The 20537-nt window shown below is 46.3% G+C and overlaps 1 protein-coding gene and 1 long non-coding RNA gene across 3 annotated transcripts in view; both read left to right on the top strand.

Annotated features, from left to right (window-relative positions):
• The window catches only part of LOC125182755 (uncharacterized), a 31247-nt gene extending 24093 nt beyond the window's left edge, over nt 1-7154 (top strand). The window contains exons 2-3 of the long non-coding RNA XR_010826208.1: nt 2073-2203; nt 2674-7154. This is a non-coding gene — a long non-coding RNA (uncharacterized lncRNA). The remainder of the gene's footprint in view (nt 1-2072; nt 2204-2673) is intronic.
• An 8716-nt stretch (nt 7155-15870) lies between these two features.
• The window catches only part of BARX2 (BARX homeobox 2), a 38286-nt gene continuing 33619 nt past the window's right edge, over nt 15871-20537 (top strand). The window contains exon 1 of one of the 2 annotated variants that reach the window (XM_066981277.1): nt 15871-16004. In XM_066981277.1, coding sequence (XP_066837378.1) covers nt 15956-16004 — 49 coding nt within the window. In that variant the 5' untranslated portion in view covers nt 15871-15955. Of the gene's footprint in view, nt 16005-18148; nt 18671-20537 lie in introns of those variants that run through there. The other variant, XM_048063519.2, reaches the window with a different exon arrangement.

Raw genomic sequence — 20537 nt, 5'->3', positions numbered from 1 at the left:
ACTGTGTCTCGTTGCAGCTCATGACAGTTTCCAGATGCTGCTGTAAGTGATTCCAGATGTGCTCTTTAGAACCTCTGGTTGTGGAGAGCATCCGTGTAGTGGGAGGGTAGGGCGGCATCCTCTTCCAGCGATGCGTGTGCCAGCACTGCCTATCTGCTTTAGCCTCGTGTGGTGGGCATGGAGTCAGAAGTGTGCAAAAGTGCATCCAAAGGGCAAAGCCGTGTACACTTCCCTCCAGTAACCGTGTCCTTTCTAGAGCTCTCAGATGCACGCTGCTGTGCAGTTGACCGGGGCACAAAAGATTGTCTCTGTATATTGCCTTTCAAACCCTTTTCTTCCTTATGCACAATTACTTTCAGGACCCGCTGAAAGAGGGGGGCAGGAGGAGCAGACCCAAAGGGATGTTGCGATACCGTGTGTAACAGCGCAGGGCAGGGAATTTCTCTTGGTTACTCTCATGCCTGGCCTGATACCTCCCTCTGCTGTTCCTTGCCTGTTTGGCACTCAGCCTCCAGCTCTCCTCAACTCCTGCTCAATGTTTTATAGCTGAGCTCAGCCCCTTGCGTGGTGCAGGTAGCAACAGAGCAGAAGCGAGGCAGTGAGCTACAGCAGTAGGACTCCACCAGTACTGGAGAACAGGAGGGTGACTTCAAGTGGAGGTGGTGGGCTTGTTGTCCTGTGTTAGCACTCGACAGGCTGAGGGGTTCAGCTCTGGGAACCCCACGCTCAGGAGTGAGAACGTCTTTCTGTTACTGACTCCAGGCTCTTCTCTCATTTTCCCTGTCTTTAGAATAACAGCACCTGTCAATCTGCCTCCCAGGGCTGGGTTTTAAGAGATTGATTTGCTAATCTTTGCATTTTTTATTTTTTATTTTATTTTTTGAATGATACTTCATGCAGTCGGTCCCAAAGTTATTAAAGGTCTTTTGTTGTCCTTCCCAGTGTAAACACGTCTAGGCTGAAACTGGTTTATATCTTAGGGTTTTTAAAGTAACAAATTAGTGATGTAATTATGGGGAAAAGGGGAAGGAAGAAGACTAGAGGGAGAAATGTTACGTTCTTTCAAGTTCCTTCACCCTTCTGTCCAAACCACCTTGCACGAAACAGGCAGGCAGTTTTGCCGAGGTATGTGCACGCCTTCTGACTTCTGCATAGGAGCTGCTCGGGTAGGAGAGTTGTGATATGGGGGTGGGGGTGTCCCCAGAGAAGCAGAAGAATGCTACATTGTTAAATCGTAGTGAAACTGACAGTTTTTATTGCACAGTGATTCAGCATCCAACACAAGGGGTGCTCATCCCAGCTGGGTGCCATCCTATGAGAAGTAACTATTGCATTCCAAAATAAAAATAGCTGCAATAATAATAACTGCGGGGTGGAAAAAGCAGGCAAATGAAGGGTGGAAGAGGCCACACAGTGATGGTTTTGCCCATTCCGGTACAGATTTTCAGCTTGAATTCTTCAGCGAAACTCAAGGACGTTTTGCTCTTTTATTTTCTCAGTTTTCCTTGGCTCGAGGCGATGCTCTTGACTCATCCTGCAGCAGGGGGGGTTGTGCTCGTGTGCTGGCTCCGAGGCTCTGCTCTGGAGCATTGCCATCTGGTGGCCGTCCCGTGGAAAGGCAGGGCGAGGGTGGGTGTGGAGCTGGCATTTCCCAGCCGAGGTTTGAATTTCTTTACCCGAAGCGCCGCTTGGCTCCGCCGCGGTCCCTCCGGTACCAGCGCTGGTGTGCGCACCCCGAGGGCCGGAGGCATCTGAGTACAGCCAGAGGCGGGTGTACTTCTTGAGAGATGAGTAATCCTGCTCTCTGTAAGAGTCTGCAATATTAAAACTTTTTTAATCAGCACTCTTATAAGTGCACAGAACGCTAAATACCTAAAAAGCAAAATAATTACTAAAACGATAGATTTAAATGATAAATAAAATAAATAATAATGATAAATTTAAATGGTAAATATATTAATAGTAATTAATACAATTGTAGCATTAGAAATCAAATGCCAAGCAGTCTTAATCAGCACTTAGAAGCCAAAGCTGAATGCATTCAAATTAGACATTAAACTTTTATTTTGTAGTGGCACACGGTTTCATGACGCCGTCAAATGAAGGCTCTACGGATGCTTTTCTGAAGGTGATGTTTCACCCCCACGCGAGTAACCAGAGCAGTTCAAGGACACCTGGGTTGAACCACCTGGATGGCTTTATGGTACGTGCTTTAACTCCATGAATGTATTGCTATTGCTTGGTAGGGAGGGTGACCTGAACAACGAGAAGAGAAGGTTGGGCTGGGCTTCAGAATACTTGGGTTATGCTTTTGTCCATGGAAGAAAGCGGACAGCAATTTTTTAAGATGAGACTGGATAGCCCTGTCTGGAAACATAGTTATTTGTCTGGAAAAATAGTTATACTGGTGCAACCTGACAGTGCCATAGCTGTTATGATAAAGGCAGCTATGATGGTTTAGTTTTTATACTGCGACAAACTGACTTGGTCCACACAAAGAATAAATCAGATTGTGCCCAGCCACAATTTTAGAATGGTTTGGGGAAAATTGTACTTTGACTTAAAGCTGAAAACTGTGCATGGACTGAGTTAGAGTGAAGACTTCTAGGTTCTCTTTCTGGGACACATCTGGGTGTGATTCATGAGCTCATGTCTGCCTGTTCCTCTATCCAGGAATATGGATATGCAGGATATTCCTGATCTGCAGGAGCTGAATACAAGGCTGGTAGTGACTTCAACAGGGACAGAAGAAAAGAAAGAACTAAAATTAGGCAAGATATTTTCTATAACAAGCATGGAACACTCATCCTAGGCTCATTTCCTAGCCTTCTGTTCCCCTATTGTATATGGCAGGCATCAAAGTCTGTATCTAACACGGCACTACCGTGAGCCTATTGCACCTTCTGAGTTTTAATAACTTCTTTGAGCAGAAGGATACAGACATTGGCTATAATTTTATTTGGTCCAGCTGGTGAACCTGTCCTTGGCTTGTCAGGAGACAAGGAAAAAAGCCCTATTTAGCTGCATGGAGACCCTGCAGGGAAGGACTATGACACAAGACATCTGGTTGCATTTGGACTGTTGCCCTGAAAATCTTTTTCATTTCCCTGGACAAACCTCATTCCTCATCTTCGCCTCTAATTCCCCACATGTAAAGAGAGTTGTGTGAGCTGTGGATGCTGTGAGAGTGAATGCACAAGTACTTGTAGGGCACCCAAATTCTGTGGTAATATGCTCAAAGAAAAGCCAACCAATAAAAAAGTGATGAATAACACAGGCCAACATAAACGATTTCTTGGAAGTGGTACAACGCAGTTTTAATGACTCATGGTCTCGTGCAGTGTAAAATAACACCATAGTTTCTGATAGAACAATAGTTTTATATTGCATCATGCATCGAGTGCTCACAGACTTAGGCACAAGAAAGACAGTTTTATGTTTTGTACACGTATGCCTTGCAGCCTTCTGCCCCTTTGCTTCATAAAGATTTAAGGGGGGTTATTCCAACTTTGCAGCAAAGCCAGTGTTTCTTCCTGAAGATTAGTAATTAGATCCTGTGGCAGCACTTAGATATTTTGATGATGGGTCCTTTAAAAGCATCTTAGATTAGACAGTCAGATAGGAATGCATGATAATAAACCGAGCAGACAGGGCCATGTGCTGAGTTACTCGTTATCACTTCAATCCATGCTGAGTTGTGTGAACATGCCGACAGTAAAAAGGGAAAAAAGTAAAGTGGGCTTCTTAAAAATAATCCTATTTTTTGCTCTCCATAATTGATTATATACATATGTCACTGTAGAACAATTCAGAAAAAAAAGGACAAGGAATATATCATTTTATCCTTGCTTGTCTTTTTTCTGACTTCCTTAAAAAAGACAACTTTGAATAGGTACAACAATGCTCTGAAAGTCTAAATTGCATCCTATTGAAAATTTTGTTATTAATGGACCCTGCGTGAAATACCAGCTCTGAAAGTATTGAGTCAGGCTGTGTTTCAGCTGACTTCAACTGGAGCTCTGCTGCCTCCAAACACAGGATTGGGCATTTATAGAGGGGAACCTGATCCCAGAAAGGCACTGCGGGATGCCATTCACAGTTATGATTAGAAATGTCCCAGGAATGCGTGGGGAAGGATGAGCGTACAGTCCGCCTTAGATAGTGCCAGCATGGTCTCTAGCTCTCTCAGAAGTGGCCAGATGGTATTGTCTTTTTTTCCCAGTGATTTTGATTCGATAAGGTCGTCTTTTCCATGTGCTCAATGGTAACAGCTCATTCACTCAGTTTGGCTGCAGAGGACCTGCGAGAGGGGGAATGTCTGGCTTGAATCTTTTCTGTGGGATTCTTTCAGGATTTACTGCCAACACCATTCCCCAGTGCTGGCATGCAACAGCCCAGCACAGCGCTCCAGCAAGCAGGGAACAACATGCAGACACCACCCTGTGACTTTGTGCCTGATGTCCAAATTCCCACTCCCATCTATTTCCAGGCTCTGCAACTGGCCTCTGGCAACTAAAGAACCTCTACAAGAGGCTTGGTGCAGCAATTCTGAAGCTTTGAGATCATGGTACGAAGACCTAACACCACTGCAGGACTAATAAAATCATTACTAGGGTTAAGCTAGCCAACAAGTTACTGGCTGAGTTTAATTCCTTCAGCTATTTGTTGGTTATCTGCAGATGGGCTTTGATTTTTTTTCCCTGGCGTGCAGAGTTTCTGATTTGTCCGATATGCTTAGCTTTGAGCTTTCTTCACATGGAGTCCTAACCCAGCCATGGATTAACTGAATAAATCAGACTATTTTCAAAAAGGACTTTCAAAAGCTGCAAATTTTGCCAGGAGAGGGAGCTGTAGCTCCATGTGCCAACAGCTGCTGAAGCACAACTGGCAGACTACTTCCTAAAAGCTTTGGGTTCAGTTAGTCCTTTGCCTCTCTCTCGAGGCAGCTGCTGGGAAGAACCCTTGGTAACATTCAGGGTGGATTAATTACTCTATTCGGACATTTTTTTTGCCAAAACCCAACGATCTAAAAGTCACATCAAGTCTGAAAAGACTTCAAGTACTCATTTAAAATCAAAAACGTTTTATTACTGCAGATAGTGCTTGACAGAAGAATCTTGTACTTCTTTGATCAGTCTTTTGGTGGTTTGATTTCTCAGCAGCCAGGTCAGAGTTTATCTGTCAGATGTGTTTGTATTTCTAGTAACAACTCAGGAAGCTGGTGCTTTAAGAACAGAGTCAGCACTACAAGTCTTGCAATGAATTATTGAGCCAGTGCGTATTGAGCCAACAGTGCTGAGGTCAGAAGAAGCTACTGAGTGAGGTTCTCTAGATGGTTTTCTCAGGTAATCCTGATCTGAAAACACACTTGCAGAGTCAGAAGTCACACTGCTTCTCATTCCTAGGATTCACTTGATAAGTCCTGTATCAAATCAATATGTAGTGTATTAATTTTGAAGGAAGGGGTAGACATAACAGCCCACAGGAACGAAGATTTTCCTGACCACAGGACAGGAGAGGTCTGGAGTCAGGGCAGGGGAACACAGAATTAAAGTCAAGAAAATACGCAAGCCAGGCAAAGCCAGGCAGAACCTTGTAGCTTAAGCTTGAAGGGTTAGAAATATGGTACAAATAAATTGGCACGGACTCTTCAGGCAAAAGGAAGAATTGCATGCAGTGGGAAGTGAGACCCTCACTGGGAATTTGAGGCCCTGAGGCCTCTGAACACTCCACGTGCAAGGTTGCTTTTTCCAGCTGTACACGTAGTGCTCCAAAGAGCCGTCTAAGCAGAGAACAGCAACAAGAAAGGTAGGGGTGCGTTGCAGCTTTCTGAGGGTCACAGGGCTGGCAAGTGGCAGAGGCAGGAATTGCACCCGTTTCCTGAAAGAGTTTGAAGACAGCACTGTGCCTTCCTAGGGCACAGCAGTGATCATTTATTAATTGTTCAGTTTAGCAACAGAGCCATTATCTGTCTTTCCTGCTTTCGACTTCTCCACACCCTCTGTCCACCCAGGATCTCGAACTGCAACAAATTCTCTGCGTTGTTGGAGAAGAAAAGTCTTCAGAGAGACTCACAGCCTTAAATGTAATGGAAACATTTGCTAATGAATGAGCCCTCATTATATGTTACAAGGAAACGCTTAATTGACAGTGGCCACCGGATAACAGGGTTTAATTAATAAATCTAGGTGGCGTCATGTACACCACAGGAAGGGATTACAGGGGTTAATGTGTCTGTCTGTCGGACTTTTATGGAAGAGTCATGTTGCCTGTCTTTTAACATGAATAACCCGCGTGTCTGCGACCCAGCACTTCCAAAAGGGAGGGTCAATCGGTTATGGGAACACAGCAGCCCAGTCTGAATGTTTGAACGTGGGTTGGATGGCACCCGAGGCTGAAGCAGACCCGAGTTAGATTTGTTTTTTCAGCTACTTAGCCAGCACCTGGGTTTCTATGGTGCTATCTATTCTAACCACACACCACCCAGTGCTTGACAAAATTGTCTCAAACTTAGCGTTTTAATGACTGGTTCGTTAGTGCCTCAGACAGACTGCCAGCACCCACCACAATACGAGCAGCTTTAGCAGCAGGATATGCAGAGCAGGGATTCTCAATGGATGGATATTAATACCTTCATTGAAAAGTTAGGGAAGTTGTGTTGACCTGCCTCACTTAAAAGAGTGACTCCATTTTCGATGGGAAGCAAGACTCTGAAGATCCTATTGGAGTCTGTCAAAGACAGACTGCCATGATTCTGACCCGCAAGCTGGTCTCCGTGTTTGCAGTGTAGTGTGAAAAGGTCAGAAAGAGTCCAGGACTTCTAAACAGTCTGTCCTCTGATAACATTATCATCCTCTTTTATCTGCATGTATTTAGAATAGTTACAAGTTCTCATTTTAGGGCTGAGATCATTTGTTTGTTTGTAAATCGGAATGGGCAAAATTCCCAAATACCACCCGCCCAGGAGCACTCCATCTTCATCCACTCTGCAGATTGCTTGAGAGCTAGTCACCAAGTCCTCAAAAACCAATGCAGAGGAGACAGAAAGCAACAGCTGACAACACGTACCTTTGCCCAAGAGACCTATATCTCCTTATATAAGTTGGCTAAGCCCTGTGGAAGCAAACTTAACCAGCCCGATTTATACCAGCCCACGATCCGGACTCCGTGTCTGTTATTACTTGTGTAGAAAGTGACAACGGGGCACTAGATGAACAAAGCTACCCTCAGCTCGAAGTAGTGCCTCTGTCTCTCTTGAAGAGAGCCCTTTGGGACGTGGGAGAGATGTTTGTACTCAGACATGGGAGCATTGTGTAGCAATGTAGCCATACCAGTTCTGCTTGGAAAGGAACAGAAAACCATTTATACTGATCTTCAACTCCCCCAACAATCTTTTGTGGCTTACCACTGCATCTTAAGTCCCCGTCCTTTCACCTGACTGAGGCTGTCATTGGCATGCTGTAACTGCATATACAGAAAAACCACACCGGGAGTTTAAAGGGGAACTTTTCACAAGGATTCTGCTCTCAGCTCAGAGCAGGTCTTGTTAAGAAATTATCTCAATACAGCCAAGAGACAATGGAGATCTAATTAGCTGTAATTAATCTCAAGCTTTACTTCATCTGGATTACAAGACAGATTTTTATCTAGTATCAGGCAGTTTAGTCCCATTGTGGGCAAGGGAACAGGATTAATCAATGTTAAACTTTAAACTGGATCCTGTTCACAATCCTAGTATTCTGGAAGACCACGGGAGTTTTCCTGCTCTTGTCTTCAGAAAGATAGCAGCTAAGGCCAAGTGTTAAGTGGAAGGCTGTCTACCTTCGTAGTGCGGTAGTATGTCAGACATAGCACTGATTTGGCCAATGCAGGTCAGAGCAGCAGCACAAAAGGGAAGGCACGTGCCAGGCACTGGCGGTAGCTCTCTGCCTCCTGGCGTGTCTTCCCCAGCCAGTTCCCCCCAAGAAGTATCATTCAAAACTCCTCTCCCTCCTGCTAAGAGCTCTATTTACTTCTCAGCTCTCATACCTCCTTTCACGTTTCCAATGCCTACATGATTTCAGATTCCCCATCTTGCTTTCTGGTAAGGCATTCGCAAGCTGCTTCAGTCATAGGAGACTGTCACGCTGGGATGGACTGAGAGCAGCTGTGAGCTAGGTGATGCGCACGAAGTTGATCATCTACTTTTTTCTACTCAGGTCAGCTCTGCTTATTGTCATCTAGAGCAGAGCAAAGTTTGGAATTAGTTTCACATTAAAAGTAATTCACATTAACTAATTCACATTAAATATGAAACTGCTCGGGCAGAAGTGCCTGCAGGCTGGCTGTTGCCCTCTATTGTCAGCTCCTTTGCACTCCAATGGCTCACTGAATCTGCGCCCCCCCTCCCCCCTTTTTTTTTCTTTAAAAAAAAGAATCGAGGCAGAAATACGGTATGTTTCCTTTATATGCTATTTCTTATTCTGTTGTCTGTTGTATAGAAGAAAGTACATTCCATCGTTCCGTCATTCTCGGAACAGACTTGTCTCACTGTAAAAGAGGCTGAAGCAGGCTGTTTCACTGGTTTCACAGGCTATGAAGTGGTAGAAATAAGTTGAAAATGTCACTGTTAGAAGTTCTGACACCTTTATTCTCTAGTTGCAGCTGAATCATTTCTTTCTGCTGAGTCCATAGAAAACAGTCTATAAAATTTGACTCTTCTTTCATGTCATTACACATACCCAGTTTAACATTTCTGGTTTTGTAAGTTCATAGGATAATAGAAATCTATTATTCTTCCCTAAATTTGGGAGTCGTGACTTGGGCAAATAACTATTTTCTTCAACAGAAAAAAAAAAGAAAAAAGAATAGAATGTAGAGAAAAAAAACTAGGGACTATCAGAGTACTTCCTGGCACCATGTTATATCTAGTCAAGAGCTTTCTTATTGACAACAGGGATCCATAGCTGATGAAAGCAAGGCTTCATATGAAGTAGTAACACTGCAGAAACCAAGTCTTAAAATACTTTTTCCAGTGCTAGAAGATATAACATTTATTTAAAGTCTAGAATTAAAAAGGAAGACTTTGTATAGGAAAGCATGACGTAAAACAGAATGTCCTTACCGTAAGATCTCAGACCTATTTTCTTTATAGTGTTCTTTTAGTCTAGTATTATGCAAACGTAGTCTATATATATACTTTTCATATTGACCTTACTTATTTTAGTAACCAAAACACTTTGCTTTTAAATTCTAAAACCAATATTGAGCTGTTACTACAACGTAACCAATAACCTCTCCCCTTAGTATAGTGCAGAAGGCACTTAGCACAGCGACCCCTGATTAGTACTTGCACGTGGGAATGTAGGGGAGTGGGCACACTGCCTTTCTTATAGAAGTGGGAAGATAAGGTTATCTTTTTTTTTTCTATTTCTTTTTGTTTGTTTGTAGATGGCATTTTTTTTCCTTCTTTTTCTTTAAGGGGAGGATTTTTTTAAGCTAATAGGTAAGTGAAAAAGAAAAGAAATAGTTGCTAATAGATGGTACGCTGGAAGGTTTTTTCCTAAGGAAGGATGATACTGCCCCAACTCTGGCAAGATAACAACAAAAACCTAGTATGAAATTAGAAAACAAGATGGAGCCAGGCTATGAAGAATTTTAAATGTAAAGCATTAGTGTAACAAGCAGAAATGCCTATGGGATAGGAAGAAACGTTAACAGCAGGTTGGTAGCTATGGACAATGAGAACACAGATAAGAAGGAATAAGTCTCAAGGCAGAGTCTAGAGAGCTTCTTTCTGTATTAAAGAATTTCTTCAATTGCTGTTGTTGCTGTCTACAGCAAGCTGGAGAGTGAAATTTTACCTACCTTAGGATATTTTTGTAATAGGTGGAAGGGGAATGAGAACAGTCCTGGCTTGCAGACAAGATCTGCGCAATCTGAGCAAAACCCTGAAAGAAAGACACTGCATGATGTGAGTTAGCAGCTACTATCAGGCTTCAGCCTCCCAAAAGGAGACAAGTCCTCAGCAGTAGCCACCACGTGAAGATACTGAGGCCTACTGGAATGCCACTGCGAAGACTGTCAAGAGCACTTTTGAGAGACCTGGGCATGGGAGTGTGTAGAGGGGAGAGGAACGACAGCTCAGTGCTGCTCATAAAGCTGAGGTTATGGCTGGGGAGAAAAACGGGAAATCTAAACTTGGAGATTCCCTCTTAAATGCAATGGGATTGGAAATATGACCTAGCTGTTTGATGTCTTACTCCCCCAGTTACACTGATAACACCGTAAAAGCTCTGTGGCTTAGCCAATGGCACCAGGGTCTTAACAACTATGTGTATTTTAATGTCCTAATTATACTGAATGGCAATTGAATTATAGTTGATTTCTCACTGTTCCTCACGGGTACTAGCTGCTTTATCTGAACCCCAGGCTGTGGGCAGGGCTTGTCCCCGTGAGGCACATCCAAAAAGCTCCATCTGAAAACATGCTGTGGCAAACAGAAGGGGAATGAGGCAGAGCCCATGACTGCGGAGGAGAGTGGTGGCACCACCTGATGGATTGCACATTCCTGCAAGTGCCTCGGCTGCTGTTGAGCAATCCTCGGTGTGACAAACTTGCTTCCAGAACTGCACTGGTGCAGACAGGTTATTCTTCAGGGCCAAATCTCTTAGGAACGGTCTCTGAAGGATTCAGAGTTAAGTAGGCTTGAATGAGCTGGGGCTGATGAATCTGAGCATGCTGCAGGCAGCCCAGTTCTCTGTGCTGAATCCCCTAAATGCAATGCTCCTGAGCCCTTGGAGGTGTGTGCTGGTTCCCAGCTGATGTTAAAATAGCCAGCTGCTACAAGCCGGGCAATGAATCCTTCTGGGGATGGCATTGTCCTTAAACTATGGCTATGGTGCTGATTCCTGACCTGTTCTCCAGGTAGGAGCTTTAAGCAGACATTGGGGTAAGTCCAGAAAGGACACTGAGAACCATAAATAGCCAAATTAGGCACTTATAACTGGGGGGAAAATTGAAGGAATTGCCTCTGTTTCAAGCACCAGCCCCTGTCTTTGCTGGCCTTCCATGCATACAGCAAGCCATTTCCCTGCGAGCAGGCTACCTCAGGAGGGTAAATTTGGCCAGGACCTCTGAAAAGGGTTTTTACTGTTGGTGAGGTTTTGCTCTTTCCTTGTTTAGAAGGAATAAATCTATAGGCATAGTCAGTTCTTGCTCCTTGAGGATCCTACCTTCACTTAGTGATAGGCAATGAAAGTCCCAGCCTTACCTGTGAACCTTGAGGACCCAGCCGTGCTACACTAAATACTGGTATCCACTGCTATTTCTTGAGTCCCAGAGCCCTTGTGCCTCCTTGTTTGCCCTCGTATTAACCGAGTGAAAGTCTCTTTGTCAGTGGATTGCAACAGCATGCTGCCTGGGTAAGTGAAGAGGGAGACCTGGGCTTTTGTGCAGCCGGGCTCCTTGCAGACAGCTCCTGGCTCTGCAGCCTGCTTGGGAGGGGAAGCCTGAGCCGCCCGGGTAGGACACACAGCACCTGGGTGCTCTCTGGGGGTGGTGGCCCTGGTTGCTTTTGAATGGCTGTGCTGAGATCCATCTGCAGTTTGGGTTTGGGGTCCCACAGAGCCCAGAATGAAGAAGGCTGTCTAGAAACCATTTGTAAAGATCAGCACTCGATGGCATCAATAACTCCCTCTGGGCTTCTTGCAGGCTGAGATAGTGGCAGATTGTCAAAATTACTTAACGTCCTGGAACACCACCCATTCCAGTATGAATAGGCTTCTTGTGTACAACCCACATGATCGTAGTGTTTTTCTGGTGTCTCTATGGAGACTGGAGACATACTTCTGGTCTATTGGTTTGAGATCTCCTTTTCTTCTCTGCTTTCAGGTAAATTGTCTTGTAGGAAAAAGAAAGAAAACAAACAGATATAATCCTCGCGAATAATGAATAAAGCATCAGTCACAGAATGCCAAAACATCCTGGTCCTTTTATAGAAGGAGTTGGAAATATTTTGATTTTTGAACATACTACCATCCAGCTTGGCAGAGATTTAGCAAGACTTGTGCAAAAATAATTGGCCTTAGGCAAAGCTGGATGAAGCATTGAGCATTCAGATGTGGATCCTCACCCAAATTAGGCTGGAGTATGGATTAAAGAGTGAAGCAGTGTTAAATTTGGGAAGCCTACCATGCCAAAAACTAGGGGAGCGTTTTAAAGACGTTCCAGTCCCAAACACTGACACTCTCATGAGATCAGATGCCTCCCCTTACCGTTGGCTCTGATTCCTGCAGAAAAGTGGTTTAAATGAAATTTTTGTTACCTTGGCCACATTAAAATAGATGTCTTGGTTTTCACTGGCATCGTGGAAAGGACAGCAATGTAAGTAGGGTGATGAAGAGATGGATATGCAGAACAGAGTTCTCTAGAGAAATGTATGCATGGGGAAACCACTATTGTCCCACTAATATCTGATGAATACTGCGGGGTACCAGGCACACGTGTCTTGCCCAAACCACATGCTTAAATGTTGTTTAGGACAGTAGCAGGAATGGTTGCCCTGTGTGATATTCTCCAGGATTTTTTCCTTCCTCAGCAGTGGGGGCCTGTCCATGACCAGTATGATCTGCTACCTCTGCTCCACAGCGAGTCCTGTAAGTGTTTTGCTGCTCAGGGTGGCACAGAAGGCTCCTTTACATTCCTGATTGCCGCTCCCAAACTCCTCGGCTCTAGTTTACAAGTCCGGATTCTAGCCTCTTAGCTATAACATGAAAAAACAAATCCCCACTTGCTGAAAGATGGCATATGTTTCTTGGCATCAGCACAGGTGTACGTGGTACCTATACAACACCCAGAAAACAGAGCCACCCCGTAAACATCTCTCTAAGTGCCTTCAGTTCTGTCAGTGAGTCTGTTTCAGGGTTCATAATGATTTATTCTACCCGGTTTGGCATGCTCTTTGGTGCCCTGAATAATGGCAAGGCAATGCCCCTGGTGAGCTCATGGAAACCACTCTAACCACCAATGGCAGAACCTGGTTTGATTTTTGGTAGCAATAGGACCTAGGAAAAGAGAAGCTGTTCAGGTGGTGTGTGTCCCTGCAAGGAGGTAACTGGGGAAACAGCAATACATTCTCACATCCTTCAGTGTTGTTTTGGGGGAAAAAAAATGAGGTCACAGGAGGAAAATATTGGGATTTAGACTGTTCTTGACCTGGAGAACATATGGTGTTGATTGAGAAGGTCTGGCTGCTGTCCTGGGGGTTGAAAGAGGAAGCCTCTGCCTCAGTTTCTCTGCATGTAGATCTGAGAGCACATCCATATCTCCTTTCTGCACAATCTGCGATGAGTTCCTTCCAGCTTGTGCATTCTGTGACTGCTACCAACAGCTATTAACTGTATTAGTGCTTTAAAGCCCAGCATCTTAACTGACTGGGGGACTAGTCACTGTCTTCACTCACATGAGAAAAGTACCATTATACTTGATTTCTAGATGATTAAAAGTTGGCTGTAAGCAAGGGAGATTAGGCAGAGCGAGATATGAAATGGAGGAGACCCAGCTATCAGTGTAATTTTACGGAAGAAAGTAACTCAAACCTCAGTTTATTCTGACCAAGTCAAGGACTACGTTGCGGTGTTGTTGCCATAAGCCGAGGTCTGTCACATAAGGAACAAAACTTGCTAGTGAAGCCAGGGCTGGTTTGGACCACACAAACACTGCGGCATCACAGCAAGGCAGGGGGACTAGGAGGAGAGTCGGCCTGGCTCCGAGTGTGGTCTGTTGACACTCAAAGAGACACTCAAAGAGGCTGCAGACAGATTTAGAGGTGACAGGCAAAGTAATTGTGGGGATTTGGGACTGGCTCCATAGCTGGAAAAAAAATAATAATTCAATGAAACCGCTGGACTTGGAGCAATCCTAGTCTGCAGTCACTGAGGCCAGGAGTGAAATTTGCTTGTAAAGATAAGCTGGAAGCAACAGCCTCCCCGAAGCCAATGGAGCGCGTGAGCCTATGCAATTACCTCTCCGCTTTGCAATTTCTATTACATCGCACACTTCGGTGCCCAGCTGTATCATCTTGCCATCTGCAAAGGGGCCAAGGTAAAGTTCAGAGTCAACAAACACTTCGGTTTCTCTTCCACCCTCCGATATGCTCCTGCTTTTACAGAGGCCTTCCAGGAGGGGGGGAGAGACCCTGCTCTGTAAACCTGTGTGGGTTTACGTAATCGTGTGCATATGGGGAGGTTTTACACCCTCCTGGTTTTAAAAAGGTTTCTTGGTGATTCCATATTCTCTGGCATCGGGCAGATATTAGACACCCTCTTTACTTGTGTTGGGTGGATGCTGAGATCTTCCATGCAATGAGGCACTTCGTACTGAGAGGACAAGCCTCTGGACACACAGTGAAACTGGCCCAAGTGTTCCTCCCTCATCTTACACAACACATTTTGCCATTCTGGATCAGGTATCAAGCCCAACACCATGCAGGACAAAGGCATACACTCCAGATCAGAGTGCTGGTATTTAACAGGATTGGATATGTCTGTATGTGTCTGTATTTTCCAAGGTGGTTCAAAGGATTTCACTGGAAAAAATAATTTTCTAACAATTAAACATGGCAAGGTCAGGGGATTGAGAAAATAATCTTTGCCCTTTAGACAGGGAAAATAAATTTGGAACAAGAAACAACATACTTTAAGGCTTTGACACTTTATTGACAGAAAGGACAGGAAAAAAAATTGTTTTTTTTTTCATTTTAAATTCTTCTTTAAATGGGAAAACTGGTGAACTGAAAATCCATCAGAGAGAATTCCTCTCCTTCTACAAATGACCCCAGTGTGCCAGGCAATGTACAAACAGACAGAAATCACAACTGGCTAACTGCACCCTGAGCAGAGCCAGGGGCTTGAGTACTACCTAAATAACAAACGTAGCAGTACTGCAGTGGCTTAGTTCCTGTAGCCTTAACCACGTCCTCTGACGATGTTTGTGCTGGGACGAAACAAGCCCACCCTACAGAGCCTCATCATTTTCCCGAGGTGCACGGCACCAGTGGGGTTTCAGCCCTGCACGGCGAGTGCCTGGTAGCACCAGGGCTGGGATTAAAACACCAGAACGCTCCAGAAACCCTGGTTCGGAAGGTCTCCTGCCATAGCAGAAAAGGCGATGGGCCTCCTGGAGGTTCTACTTTCAGTTCTCTGCCGGAGGGCCGAACACCCTGCCCGGCGTCGTGCCCGACCCGCTGCTGGCTGACAAGCTCGGGGCAGCGCTGTTTCCCTCCTCGGTTCTGGAACTGGCCTTACGCACAAAGAGCTGCTTCACTCAGTGACTTGCAGGATCGCTTGCCTTGGATTAACTCCCCCTTCCCTCTTGGAAAAGGGCATGTGCAGCAATCCCCAAAACACGCTCTCACGCTGCCATTTGTGGAGTGCAGGTGCTGGGCTCATGCACACAAACTACGTCAAGTCGTCTGCCCTCCAAACCTTTCCTAACATGCCTTTCGCTTTCTACCCTCCCGTACGGCCCCATTTCTCAACTGCTAGAGAAACCTTAGGGAGAAGTACTTATCAGCAAGGCTGTCCTACATGGGAAGAGTACTGGGGGCTCCAACAGCTGCTCGGGGTTTGAGTCCCCTTGGCAGATGTTTGCTATTCCAGCCACTTCATTAATGTTGGAAACAAAACCCCTGATTATTCCTAACCAAAGCACCCCCTTTTTGATTGACAGCCAGTGTGTGTTTCATATGATATAACCCACGGTATTGCTCTGGCCACTTTTTAAAAAAATATAAAGTTAAAAAAAAAAAACTCATTAATAAAAGTAAGAAAGATACTGGGGACGTATCAGGGTGCGCTAATCCCACCTGCCAGTCCCTCTCCCTGGGCTCCAGCGAGGGCAGCGGCATTTCTAGAGCCCAGGCAGAGGTGCCAGCCCCACGTCCCTGGGTGCCCAGCCTTTCAGACGGGAGGAAGAAATGAGCTTTAAAAGACAAGCAGAGACCCTTGTCTTGCGGTCAGTTGTGCGTAAGTGACTTAGGCGAGCCGATGGTTTCTTCCCCATTTCATTTCTGGGCTGGATCGAGCTGGGCTCGTGGAAGACCCCTCGATTTGCGGCACTTGTATTCTGCTCTCAGCTTAGGAAACTTTTCTCTGCTGGGTTTTGTCGGGTTTTGTGAAACCAGTAAATGAGCAGTGAATTTGGAGGGGGGGAAAGGGGCTGCAGCTACTGCCCGCAGGCACCGAGGAAGCACAGTGGAGCAAAATGCTGTTTGCTGCTGTATTTGGCTGGTTTGGGATTTAAATCACTTGCTTGGTTTGGATATTTTTTCAGAAATAGTCTTTGCAATAATTATTAGCAAGCAGTGGTTGCTTGAGTTAATGTTATTGGTAATTATTTTGTTTCCTTGAAAAAATAACTGTCTGAGGAAGTGGAAAAGAAAGTGTGCTCCTAAAATCTGTTTTATGTTTGAATTAAGCAAGGGTTCATAAAACTACATGCATAATGTAGTCAGCAAATCTCTTTAAATATTTGTAGTTTGTTTAGGAATTAAAGCAACAGTTTAAGTAATTTTAAAATAGTTATATCATCGGGGGAGAGACTTGAACTTGAACTCCTTGGTTGTTGCTATCATTCTTGTTAAATTCCTGTTAGAAGGAATGTCTTAGTTTCTCAAAATAAAAAATAAAAGTTTCCAAACAATTTATTTTAAGCGAGAGTGCTCTTCTAATGGTTTAATAAGCAAAATGTTTTATCCTTGTTTTAATACAATTTGCTGTGCTGTGATTTTTTAAAACCACGTAATGAGTTTTTAAGAAAAAAGTTCAAAGGATTTGTCAGAAGTATTGTATTTCCTTGTGTCTGTCTTCCAGTGTTGACAGCGCTCAGACAATGCGAGTGCCTATTTTTGGTTTTGGGGCTCTCCAAATCCGCAAGTATCTATGAAGTTTAAAGCCAAATGATACTTGTAACGAAAAGAAAACACTGTTTGTGAAAACAAAAAAAATAGAGGCAGCTTATGGATTTTTTTTTAAATATAGATAAGCAAAAAAAGTTGCTCAAATTATACGTGAGAGTGCGAGATGGTTTTCTTCCGTGAAAGCAGATTCAGTTTGCTAACGTCTCGGTGGGAGTTTGCTGCTCACCGAAGCACAGAAGCTAACCTGGGGCTGCTAGCGTTTTGTGGCTTGTATTTAAATCCCTGCGTGGAGCCTACAAGCAATGTTTTGGGGGTGGCACGTCTCCATAAGGAGCCTCTTTACCTGCTTAACGTTTGCGGCCACGTGTAATTGCGGCCGGGTCCTCCCGATCCGCCCTTCCCCGAGCAAGGTGCCCGGCGGGCCGGGGCTAAACCCGGAGGGATGCGGGGGGGGGGCCCGGGGCTGCGACCCCCGCCTGGGCGAATCCTCCCGGCCCGCCGGGGACCTGCAGCGGGCAGCCCACAGGGAGAAAAAAATAAAATAAAATAAAATAAAATAAAATAAAATAAAATAAAATAAAATAAAATAAAATAAAATAAAATAAAATAAAATAAAATAAAATAAAATAAAATAAAATAAAATAAAATAAAGTAAAATAAAATAGACGGGGCTCAGGCGGCAAGGGAAAGGCGGCCTTGGTGGAGCGGGGAAACCTCGGAGCGCCGTGCCCCGGGGTCTGCCCTCAGCAGGAGAGGTGCCGGAGCTCGTTTTTGCAGAAACCCGGCTGAGATCAGCGGCGGTCTGCCTGTAAATCACCCCCGGGCTGCCAGAGCGGCCCCGGGACCGAAAACGCCGCTCCGGAGCAGGCAGCGTTTGCTGCAGCGAGGCACCTACGGATCGTAGGGGTTTGGGATTTTTTTTTTTCCTTCTTCTTCTTTTTTTTTTTTTCCTTGCAGCTTCGGTGCCGCCGGGGAAGGCTCCGGGCTCGGAAGTGGCCGCGGCCGCCGGCCCTGAGCTTCACGGTCCGCGCATCCCGGGGGCCGAGCTCCCCCCAGCCTGGTGCCCGCACTTTTCCTCCTTTCGTTAAATAATCGCAGGGGAGGGAGAAAGGGGAGGTGAGGGGGAAGAAAAGCCTAACCTGGACGCTTTCCAGGAGCCCCAAAAAAAAAAAAAAAAAGAAAAAAAAAAGGGGGGGGGGAAGAAACGCACACAACGCACACACACACACACCCCGGTATCTTAAAATAGAGCGCAGGGAGGGGAGAGGAGCGGCGGGATCCTCCCCGCCCGGCGCAGGGTAACAATGGTGCTCGGCGGGGAGCAGCGGGCGCCCTGATTGACAGCCGGAGCGTCCCAAAAAGGCCGCGGCGAGATGCTTATCGGCGCCGGGGCTATATAGCGGGCGGCCGGGCGCGGCGCGGGGCCGGCGGAGCGCAGCGGAGCGGAGCAGCGCGCAGCGGAGCAGGCGGCGGGGGCAGCGCCCGGCAGCCCCCCGCAGCCCCCCGCAGCCGTCCCGGGAGCCCATGAGCGGCCGCCCCCGGCTCTGGCAGCCCCGGCTCTGGCAGCCCCCCGCAGCCCCGGGGCCATGCACTGCCAGCCGCAGCCCCGGCTCGCCGCTCCCGGCCGCGCCAAGGCAGGCAGGAGGCGCTACAAGACCTTCATGATCGACGAGATCCTCTCCAAGGAGACGTGCGACTACTTCGAGAAACTTTCCCTCTATTCCGTCTGTCCGTCCCTCCTGGTCCGGCCCAAGCCGCTGCACTCCTGCGCGGGTAAGGCGGCTCTGCGGGGGGGGGGGGGGGGCCGTGGGGAGCCCGACCCGCTCGTCCCGGGGGGCCAGGAGGCGGCTGGAGGGGGGCCCCCACCCTATCCAGCCCCCACCCCGTCCAGTCCCCTGCCCCTCGGGACCCCCACCCCATCCTGCCCCCCAGGACGGTTTGCTGCTGCTGCTGCTGCTCCTCCCGGGGCGGGGGGTGCCGGCACTGGGCCTCCAGGGCCCCCCCCTCTGTCCGTGCGGGGCTCAGCAGCGATGCCCCGGGGCTGGGCGCAGCGGGGGGGCGGCGGCCGAAGCCCCCCGGGTGCGCCCTGAGCGCCGCGGTGCTCGCCCGGGGCTCTTCGCTGCCGGCGCTGCGCCTACAAAGGGAGGGCAGGGAGCCGGCAGCAGGGGAAAAGCGACTCCCTCGGCTTTTTCAGGCCGAGGTTCTCGCTGCCTTTGAAAGAAGTCGGGCTGTTTTTAGGTGTGGAAGCGCTTCTGTTGGGTGCCGGACCTGGCGCTACAAATAGGTGCACGCAACCGCATCTCTGCCCCGCACACATCCCGCTGATACAACGCGTCCGCGGGAGCAATGGGGGCTTGGCCGCGGGCGTTAGTAAATGTCACAAATGGACTGGTCTAACGTGAGCCTTTACAATCCGTGTTCAAAATAAAAATGTCATTCCTATAATGCATTCCAGATTTTAAACAAAGGAAACGAACCAGTTTGTTGGTGAAGCAGGTAGTTTTCCAGATTTACGTTCTTCCCAGGATGCCACACCTGCAGTGGGGACACCTAATGTCTTCAGTGACTTGGGTGATGAAACTGAAATTCACAAATACACTATCCAAGGAATCCTAACTGTGCAAAAATATTTTGAAAAGTCTAATTCTTAGTTAAGTAATATGTTTCAAGGTCACGAATTTTTATTCTTCCTATTACTGGAATTTCGTTTTGCATTTGTGTGATGTTGTGCTTTAAATTTCAAGCCCTACACCACTTTGGTTTTGTTTTTTGTTTTTCCTCCTGTGCTTAGGCAAGTATAAATAAGAAGGAACTTTCCAGGTCTTAGTGAAGCTGCACTAATATAAAACCCGCTTGTAGGTTGCTAAGAGTTTGATCAGTAGAGTAATCCCTTGGTCTTTCTCCAACCTCAATATTTATTTTGCAAATGTAGCTAATTAAAGAACCAAATTTGATTAGAAAGCCAAATGACAATTAAGTCCCGGGATGGCCAGCTTTTCAAAAGAAGTTACATGAATAGTGTGAGCCGTGTTCAAAATTTATTTCTTCCTATTGATTTGTGTGTGACGTTCATTGCTTTCTCTAACTAATCGCTGCCGTATTTTTATGTAAGAAGAGCTGGTTGTTAATCAAGATATTGCTGACAATGGAATTTTTCAGCACTGATCCCTCGCTACTGTGTAGACAGTGAAATTCCGGGTTTGGCCGAAATAGGCATGAAAATCTCAGACGGGTTCAGTGTGTTGCAGCTCGCAGTTACGTGTGGGGGGCCCAATTCTGCTCATATCGGAGTCAGCGGCATGCCTGCCACAGACCTCCGCGGCCAGGAAGGGGGAGACTTTCCCCTCCTCCTGGTTAGAACAGCCTGCTGTACAGCAAGAGGGAGCATTAGAAAAGAAAGCTTCTTGTAGCACCCAGGAGGAACATAAGCCGAACATTTACCAACATCCAGAAGCATGTATGATGAACTTAGTATCAAACAATGGTTTGAATGTGGTTTTTTAAGGAGTGGGGTGCTTCCCAGCAGCTGTTTCAACTCTCACCACCCTTGGGGGGGGGGAGATAAATTCTTTGAATATGTGGTTCTGTGTCAGGTATAGCATGCATTGGATTTGCAAGACTAATATATATTCATTAAATA

The sequence above is a fragment of the Anser cygnoides genome, chromosome 21 (genome assembly GCF_040182565.1).
Source record: "Anser cygnoides isolate HZ-2024a breed goose chromosome 21, Taihu_goose_T2T_genome, whole genome shotgun sequence".
NCBI classification, from domain to species: domain Eukaryota; kingdom Metazoa; phylum Chordata; class Aves; order Anseriformes; family Anatidae; genus Anser; species Anser cygnoides.
The sequence above is the reverse complement of the archived record's forward strand: the minus strand, read 5'-3'. Positions and strand labels throughout refer to the sequence as shown.